General features: G+C 39.5%; 1 protein-coding gene across 2 annotated transcripts in view; it reads left to right on the forward strand.

The window, feature by feature from the left end:
- The first annotated feature begins 227 nt into the window (after positions 1-227).
- The window catches only part of LOC115223855, a 36,536-nt gene continuing 26,763 nt past the window's right edge, over positions 228-10,000 (forward strand). For both annotated transcript variants that reach the window (XM_029794549.2, XM_036512757.1), the window contains exons 1-7: positions 228-645; positions 3,595-3,815; positions 4,637-4,864; positions 5,660-5,755; positions 7,201-7,270; positions 8,503-8,584; positions 9,903-10,000. The exon at positions 9,903-10,000 is cut by the window's right edge and continues 7 nt beyond it. In XM_029794549.2, the coding sequence (XP_029650409.1) occupies positions 492-645; positions 3,595-3,815; positions 4,637-4,864; positions 5,660-5,755; positions 7,201-7,270; positions 8,503-8,584; positions 9,903-10,000 (949 nt within the window). In that variant the 5' untranslated portion in view covers positions 228-491. The remainder of the gene's footprint in view (positions 646-3,594; positions 3,816-4,636; positions 4,865-5,659; positions 5,756-7,200; positions 7,271-8,502; positions 8,585-9,902) is intronic.

Here is a 10,000-nt window from a genome sequence, read left to right on the forward strand (position 1 = left end):
TCTAGCACGCAGACTGATCTCTTAGAAGCTTGCTATTGACTCTCTTAAGAGTTGTCCCGCTTGGCCTTACACCCAAAATCCACTCCAAATACATTTCCAAGTAAAAAAAAAACTGAAAGAAAAAGAAAAAAAAATCACCTTTGCTACACACACACACACACACACATTAAAAAACCCACATAGGAATAAATAATATATCTGAAAATAAAGAATTTATGCAAAGAAGATGACAATTATAGAAGCTGGAAAATCTGGAGGACCATTATGTTGAATGGTGCTGGCAATAGGTGGCGCTTCTGGAGCAGTGGTTGCACCGATGTCGGTTTCGCTAAACCGACGTTAATTAACGCACCTAATTAATTACTGCATAAATGATTACTACCTAAATAACAACAACAGTAGGCTGTTTATCTTTCCTCCAACATCTCCGTTTACTCTATTTATTCCATCTTCTCTGTTTTCCGGGGGTTTTTCTTGCTTCTTCGATAGAAATGGAGAATGTTAAACTTCAATCGCACCTTGACGCTCCTGGCACCCGGAATGAACACCCGACTGTTTGTGTGGCTAGTACGAGTAGCGATGGATTGCCTGTCGCAATTAAAGAAGAACCGTTGTCTCAAGACACCTACGAAGTACTGCTTTATGGTAAGAACTGCGTAGTTTTAAATCTCCACCGCGTTTCATAAACAAGGACGTGATGCCGGGCCGCCGGGCCGCCGGCACCCCTGTCCTTCTTTGTTCGTTGTAACAAACACGGAACGAACAATCCAGTTCGTGTCTTCTATAATAGTTAAATCCACATCTAAGCTGCTTTAGGAAATATTAAAATTGCGGGTCTTTCTTTCCCTATCGCAGCTGTTAAATCAAAAGAGAAAATACAAAATGACATTTGCAGACAAGAAACACGAACGTCGTTAAATTCTCTGAGAAAATTAAATACTTAGACAAAACAATAATAAACAAACAGTAATGGTTCGAATCTCTTTATATATATAAAGCTGAAGTTGTCTCTGTGTATGGCAAGTTTAGTAGCCTTCAACTAACACTATCCCCTCCGAGACCCTGCGCTGCAAATTGACCAAAATTGAGAGTATGATAGAAGAAGGCTTGCTCTTCCTTCTGTAGAAAATAAAATTCAAATCGGACCATGTTAACACCAAAAATTATTTACATCAGAAAGGGTGGGGGTTTTTTTCTATGAAAATCCCTATTTTTTACGAGTTTTCGACTTCTGTGTCGCCCTTTTTCGGTGTATTTCAACCAGAAAAAATGTTCACTTAAAGAGAATAACAAGCTACATAATGCAAAATTTTTACTTTTCAAAAATTCCAATTCTAAAGGGTCGAAAAGAAAACAAACCCGAGCAACTCTGGGTTATACTACTGCTAGTATAAAATAATGTTAAGAATTAGTGTTTTTCTTCCGTATGAAATATATTCAACTGAGATAATATAGTTTGATTCAATATTGTAGTGACACTTTGTAAAGGCGACAAAACAAGAAACCCGTGTTACTTAAAAACAATCTGGTAGATTCTGGATCAAACAATACTATCCTTGTTAAATATATATATTTTATACAGTTTTATATACTTTAAAAAGTCATATTTAGTTCTACCTAACTTGAACTGTCGTTGTTTGTTTATAAAATTTTGATTGCGACACGTTCGTGTTTGTTTATTATTGTATAATTCTGCTTCTTTTGTTTTCATTTAAGTTGACAGTAATATATATGAGGTATCCTAGGGCTAGAAAATTTATTTAAAAAATAATGATTTTAGGTACAGGCGAGCTGTGTCGTTAAAAGTTTGCTTCCCAAGTGTATAGTTCCGGGTTCGGTCCCACTTTGTGGCATCTCGGGCAAGTGTTTACTATTCTTTTCGGTCCCACTGCATGATATCTTGGGCAAGTGTTTTCGGATCAGTTCGGTTTGACCGGCAGTTTTTTAAAATAATTTCCACGTAACTAAACACTTTTAAACTTCGTATACTGGTAGAATGTGTTTATAAAACATCTTTTTCTCTTGGCTTTATTGAGAAAATTCTATAGTTTGTAAGATATTTGTTGTTTTTTTTTCTTCAATTTCTGCAATTTCAACTAATCAATGACGTCTATTGAGGTGAAAACATTCTGTGTCGTATGACTATGTCCCTCGTTTAAGAAACAGATTGGGTTTATTTACATTTGTGAAGAAAAAAAGATACCCTTCCCCCCACCCCTAACTAACCCTAAAACATTGAAATGCAATAGATCGATACTAGGGTCATAATTATGGGTGACAATTTCATATGACACCGCTAGAAAAAACTGCCGGTCAAACCGAAAAGATCCGTGTTTTCTACTATTCTGGGTTCGGTCCCACTGTGTGGTATCTTGGGCAAGTATTTCCTACTATAACCCCGAACTGACCGAATACTTATGAATGGATTTGGTGGACGGAAACTGAAGGAAGCCCGACATATATATCTATTGTGTTTGTTCCCCACCACTGCTTGGCAACCCGTGTTGGGTTATTTATGTTCCCCGTAACTTAATGGTTTGACAAATAGTGATCGATAGAATAAAAACCAAACGGAAAAAAAAGTACTGGGGGTCGATTCATTCGACTAAAACCCATCAAGCCGGTGCCCCAGCATGGCCACAGTCCAATGACTGAAACAAATGATAAACATTTTGACACGAAATTCCAATATAAAGGGTAACTGAAAGAAGCCTGTTGTATATATATATATATATATAGGTGCAGGAGTGGCTGTGTGGTAAGTAGCTTGTTTACCAACCACATGGTTCCAGGTTCAGTCCGGGTTCACCTCGGGCAAGTGTCTTCTATTATAGCCTTGGGCCGACCAAAGCCTTGTGATTGGATTTGGTAGACGGAAACTGAAAGAAGCCCGTCGTATATATGTATATATATGTGTGTGTGTGTCTTTGTGTCTGTGTTTGTTTCCCCATCACTGCTTGACAACTGGTGTTGGTGTGTTTACGTTCTTGTAACCTAGCAGTTCAGCAAAACAGACCGATAGAATAAGTACTAGGCTTACTAAGAATAAGTCCTGGTGTTGTTTTGTGCGAGTAAAATATTTTTAAAAAACCTTCAAGGCTGTGCACCAGCATGGCCACAGTCATATGAGTGAGACAAATCTATTACATAAAATCCGTTCTGTCTGTCTGTCTGTGTGTGTGTCTTCTAGAATCTCAGGCATCATCCATCCACTTGCACTCAAATTTGATATGTATATACGTCTTGAAAATATTACAAAAATCGATTCCAGGTGAGAATGCGATTGATAAAGCCGTGGGAACGTGCATTTGTACGGGCAAGTACATCAGCTGTTGCAATCAATACTACGCATACGTGAGAAAAATGAACGTGCAGTTTGCGCCAAAAAAAGGCCGGCTGGCTGGAAATAATGCCACAAAATGCAGTATATTTCTCAAAGGGGAGGCCTATGGGAAGGTCGGACAAGTTGTTTTGAGAAAATTTGGTTTAAATGTTTGACAACTCAGCACTGTCCATTGGACGGGGGTGGGGCGGGGTGTTTCAGTCGTAATAGACTAAAAGAGTACATGTAACAAAATTCAATTTATCTTTCAGACAAACAACTTGACGAGGATGCTGATAATGATGACAATAATAATAATAATAATGATGAGGATGACGATGAAGAAGACGAGGAAGATATTGTCGAGAGATTTCAGATTAAATGTGTTGATTATGATGAAGACAGTTACAATAATTTAATTATTGACAATTCCGCTTCGAATGATGCATCGTTAATCTCCACCAATATTCAAGAAAAAGATGCTTCATCAGATGTGAGTAATATTATTGAAACAATTTATATTTTCTTTTTTTTTTCATCTAGTTTCAACTCACGAGCTGTGGCCATGCTGGGGCACCACCATTTGGTGTTGCTACATAATTTTACTTCACGCACTTTTTTCCCAAAATTCAAAGGTCAAAATCTCTTGTGCGTACTATATACGAGGTTAAAAATGAAAAATATTTTCTAAGCAATGTCCGAGTCTCTATTTGCTGTCCAGCAATGTTTATTCAGACGCATTTTGTGATGTCGGGAATGAAAACACCTTAAGCTAAGCCTGAAAGCAATGAAGTCATAAAAGAATCATCCATAACTTGCAGTAAGCAACATTTATTAAACGTTATTACTGTTATTTCTTTATTTTCTGCAAACAAAATGCACAAAAAAGCTACACGTTTGCATTATGTTATATATACAATAATAATTAAGGATGTTACCATATACAGTTTTACAAATCAAGGACGTTATATAGACCTCCTTGACTCAAGTTAGAGAAGGGGTGTGTATTATACACAAGGTTTAGGTTTTTCAGAGGTACAGCCCCCTAAAAATCCCATGCATATTATACTCAAGGGTGGACTATACTCGAGGATTTACGGTAATCGAATAAACTGTAACCCTACTACTTAAAAAAGTGGATAACAACAATGTTGAAGAATAGCATCAACTGCTTTGGTTAAAAGTAAGTGTTTAGTTTGTATTGCTTGTTACTAATTAGCGTTAAACAGGTGTTCTTGGGTTTGTAAAAATTTTTTTGATTGTTAATTATTTATTTCAAACTTTGATTTTTTTGTTTTGTTTTGTTTGTTTCAGAACACTTGCACAGTGAGAGATTTGGCGAATACATCTGAGAGCGTTATCAATGATTTTGATGCTGAACTTTCAGAACTGTTGTCGACCGGAGGTGAACCTGGTGCCAAGTCTAACAAGACGTTAGTTAATGCTAAAACTTGCCTGTTCCTTAACAATATTTACCAAGCTGTCCTGCAAGAGAATCTCTTGAAACTTCAGATGGAATTGGTCCAGAATCAGGAAAAACAGGTAAGGGAGAAGAAAAGGGAGTTTTGGAAGCTGTAGGTGTGAATGGGAATAAAATGTTTGCTGCCATCAACACAATGGTGTTTGGAGCAAGTGTCATTAATCATTGCCTTGAGTCGACCGATACTTTGGGATTGAAATTCGGTAAATAGAAAGCATGTGAAGCACCAACCGATTGTGGCCGATGCCAGACTCCCCTGGCACCTATGCTGGTGGCACGTAAAGAGCACCCACTACACTCGCGGAGTGGTTGGCATTTGGAAGGACATCCAGCTGTAGAAACACTGCAAGATCAGACTGGAGCCTGGTGCAGCCTCTGGCTTCCCAGACCCCGGTCAAAGTGTCCAACCCGTGCTAGCACGGAAAACGGACGTTAAACGATGATGATGATATAATAATAACAATAATAATCATAATAATAATAACAATAATAATAATAATAATAACAATAATTATAATAATAATAATCGCCACCTTAATAATAATAATTTGGTTTGCAAGATTCTTTATTTGAGTTCGTGTGTTGAAGCATATTCCGTTGTGTCTGGGGAGAGTCAAAAAGAAAATGACTCTCCCCAGACACAACAGTTTATATATATATATATATATGGCACGGTTGTGTGACTGAGAAGGTTCACCTCCTAAGCCTGTGGTTTCAGGTTCACTCCTACTGCACAACACTTTGGGCCAGTGTCTTCTACTGTGGTGGGTCACTTGGTAAAAATGTAAATATTTTGTTAAAATTAAACTTTCGTATGTTCTTATTTTAAAGAAAAAAACTTTTATTTTTTCGTTTAGAAAGCCATTAATGAAGAATTGCACAAAACTGCTACGAACAAAAAAATCAGAAGGAATGTCTTTTACCAGCCTTATTTCATGAGTTCACAAGGAATGGTAAGTAGGGAACTGTTACCTGGGATCAGCCATCTGTTCTCTAATGTCATTGACCCTTGGGTGTGGAATGTTGGAAGCATTATAGGGACTGTATTGTCTTTGTTAAAGGGGTGAAAAAAAAGGGGTAAAAGTGAAGGCTCATAATCATGAGGTAGTGAGTTTGATTCCCGGACCAGGCTGCGTGTTGTGTTCTTGAGCAAGACACTTTATTTCACGTTACTCCATTTCACTCAGCTGTAGAAATGAGCTGCAACGTTTCTGTTGCCAAGCTGTATCAGCCCCTTTGTTTTTTCCTTGGGTAACATCAGTGGTGTGGAGAGAGGAGGCTGGTATGCATGGGTGATTGCTGGTCTTCCATGAACAGCCTTGCCTGGACCTGTGCCTCCGAGGAGAACTTTCTAGATGCAATCCCACGGTCATTCATGACCAAAAGCGTGGGTCTTTACCCTTTTATTGTCTTTGTTAGATTATTTTTTTTAAAATTGTATTTTCATGTTAGGCTAGGCATGGCTGTGTGGTTAAGAGGTTTACTTCCCAATCACATGGTTTCAGGTTCAGTTCCACCTTGTGGTACCTTGGGTAGGTGTTTTCTAGACCTGGACCGAATGAAGACTTGTGAGCAGATTTGGTAGATGGAAACCGAAAGAAGCCATTGTGTGTGTGAGTGTGTGCCAGCATGAGTTGAATGACGTGACAAGATCTGGCATGCCAGAAAGCTGCACCAAGCTCCACTGTCTGCTTTGGTATGGGGTTTTTATGGCTGGATGCCCTTCCTAATGCCAACCACTTTACAGGGTGTACTGGAGGCTTTTTACGTAGCACCAGCACTAGTGAGGTCACCAATTAATCTGCAAGACATGACACCTTAACTGAAAGGGATGTAAGGTGGCTTTGTACCCAGGTGATGTAAAGTTGGCTTTGTACCCAGGTGATGAGAGATTAAAGTATGACAGAGACAAACAGGTGCCTCACAGTAGAGGAGATACATACTGTGTGTGCTAAAATATTTCTTATTTCTTTATTGCCCACAAGGGGCTAAACACAGAGGGGACAAACAAGGACAGACAAAGGGATTAAGTTGATTACATCGACCCCAGTGCGTAACTGGTACTTAATTTATTGACCCCGAAAGGATGAAAGGCAAAGTCAACCTTGGCGGAATTTGAACTCAGAACATAACAAGGCAGTCCTAGTTTAGGAACGAATGTTGCTGTAATTAGCCCCAGAAGACATTATCTCCAGCTGGCTATACGACACGATCTGTGTCCTTATATTTTCGATCGTGTTGTATAGCCAGCTGGAGACGATGTCTCCTGGAGCTAAATTACAGCAACAGTCGTCCTAAACCAGGACTGCCATGTTATGTTGGCAAACAGTCTTTGCTGAATATCTCACCCTATGAGATTTAAAAATAGTAATTATCTATCAGTGTTTTTTTATTCTAGCCTCCTCCAAACGAACACACCAAACTTCTAAAACCATGGCACCTCAAACAGACACAAAGAGACAAATATTGTGAGTGGCATTTCTTATCCATTTTAATTCTTTTTCAAAAAAAAAAACAAAAAAAAAAACAAATTTTGTCTGTTTTGTTGTTGTTGTTGTTTAGCCCTAGGTCAGTCCTGGTTGACCAGGCCTATGATCAGGTACAATTATCTTGTTCGTTTCTTTTACAATTCTTAAAGTCTTTAGAACTACATTAGTAGTAGTAGAAATAGTAAAAGCAGTGGTAGTGGTTGTTTTAGTAGTAGTAATTGTGGTTATAGTAGTAGTTGTGGCAGTGGTTGTACTAATAGAACTTGCAGTGGTGGTGGTGGTAGTTTCTATATTTATGTGTGTAAGCATATGCGTAGGTACAGGAGGCACATGGCTCAGTGGTTAGAGTGTTGGGCTCACAACCATGAGGCAGTGAGTTCGATTCCTGGATTGGGGTGTGTGTTGTGTCTTCTTAAGCAAGACACTTTATTTTCACGTTGCTCCAGCTCACACAGCTATAGAAATGTGTGGTGGCATTGTCACAGGTGCCAAGCTGTATCGGCCCCTTTGCCTTTCCCTTGGGTAACATCGGTGGGGTGGAGAGAGGAGTCTGGTATGCATGGACAGCTGCTGGTCTTTCATGAACATCCTTTCCTGGAGAACTTTCCAGATGCAGTCCCATGGTCATTCATGACCAAAGGAGGTCTCTTACCATTTTATGTGTAGAAGGAAAGTGTTTATGGGAATCATGTTCAATTAATAGATTAGGGAGCTTGCTTCCTAGCTACATGGTTTCGGGTTCAATCCCACTGCGTGGCATTTTGGGCAGGTGTCTTCTGCTATGGCCCCGAGCTGACCGAAGCTTTGTGATAGAATTCGGTAGGCGGAAGTTACTGCTGTGTGTGTATATGTGCGTGTAGGTGCTTGTGCTTCTCCTAAAGAGAGAGAGGGAGATGAGTTTCTCTCTCTCTCTCCTTCTCTCTCTCTCTCTCTCTTTCTATTTGTATGACCGTATTTTTGTTTGTGCATGTATGCATGTGTGTGTTTTCCTCCCCCACAAAAAAAAATTACTGTCCCCAGGACAGGCTGGAGGAATGTCCAGTCAGCCTCCAAACAGCTAAGCCCAATCATCCTGTTCGAGTCGGATCCGACCTGGGATTAAACAACAACAACAACAACATTGACTAATATACACGAACAATCAATTCTTCACGACAGTTCTACGAAAGGGTTTTTACAGTGTCTGTGTGTCTCCATCTTATTCCATCCAGGGAAGAAATGGGAACAGGACCTCCTCATCAACGCTGTTCAGGAAAATGCCTGGGAAATAATATTGAAGCCCTTCATGAACAAGTGAGTTAGTTTCCATTTCTTCATGGTTATATCTGTTGTTATTCCATTGGTCTACCATACTATATTGTTATTCCATTGGTCTACCATACTATATTGTTATTCCATTGGTCTACCATATTGTATTGCTTCCACATTGCTGCAATGTTGCTGTCATATCGTCACCGTATCATCATGTTCGCTTGCTATGCAGCAGCTATGTCACTGTCACATTTCAATAATATTTATTTCTTTATCACCCACAAGGGGCTAAATATAGAGGGGACAAACAAGGACAGACAAAGGGATTAAGTCAGTTACATCGACCCCAGTGCGTAACTGGTACTTATTAATCGACCCTGAAATGATGAAAGGCAAAGTCGACCTCAGCGGAATTTGAACTCAGAACGTAATGGTAGATGGAATACCTATTTCTTTACTACCCACAAGGAGCTACACATAGAGAGGACAAACAAGGACGGACAAAAGGATTAAGTCGATTACATCGACCCCAGTGCATAACTGGTACTTATTTAATCGACCCCGAAAGGATGAAAAGCAGAGTTGACCTCGGCGGGATTTGAACTCAGAACGTTACGACAGACAAACTACTGCTAAGCATTTCACCCAGCGTGCTAATGATTCTGCCAGCTTGCCGCCTTATTCGATAATATTGCTATCACATTGTTACAATATTGCTGTGATGGTGATGATGATGGTGGTGATAGACTAGTGCTGCTACATTGCTGTAATTTTGCCATAATTTTGTTACAATGTTGTCACTATACTGTTTGAATGTTGCTACAATATTGCAACAGTATTGCCAACACGTTGCCGGCGCATTGTTACAATATTGTGGTAAGAAGCTTGCTTCCCAATCACATGGTTCTGGGTTCAGTCCCACTGCGTGGCACCTTGGGCAAGTGTCTTCTACTATAGCCTCAGGTCGACCAAAAGCCTTGTGAGTGCATTTGGTAGATGGAAACTGAAAGAAGCCCGCTGTATGTATGTATGTATGCATGCATGTATGTATTTGTTTGTGCGTATGTTTGTCGCCCCACCATCTTCGCTTGACAACAGATGTTGGTGTGTTTATGTCCCTGTAACTTAGCAGTTCAGCAAAAAGAAACTGATAGAATAAGTGCTAGGCTTACAAAGAATAAGTCCTGGGGTCGATTTGATCGACTAAAGGTGGTGCTCCAGCATGGCCACAATTGAAACAAGTAAAAGAATAGATTGCTGCCACATTGCCACTACATACTGGTATTTTTTCAAACCCTTAAAACAACAATGTCGAGGTAATAACAATAATGATGATGGGTCAATTTGTTTTCCAATGCAGAATTGAAATCTATACGGACAAACTGTTGACGAGTAAAGAGAGCACCACAAGTGCTAAACTGCAGCAGAAACTGGACCAGCTGAGACAAGAGATGGTAC

This window comes from Octopus sinensis, linkage group LG24 (assembly GCF_006345805.1).
Source record: "Octopus sinensis linkage group LG24, ASM634580v1, whole genome shotgun sequence".
Classification (NCBI taxonomy): Eukaryota; Metazoa; Mollusca; class Cephalopoda; order Octopoda; family Octopodidae; genus Octopus; species Octopus sinensis.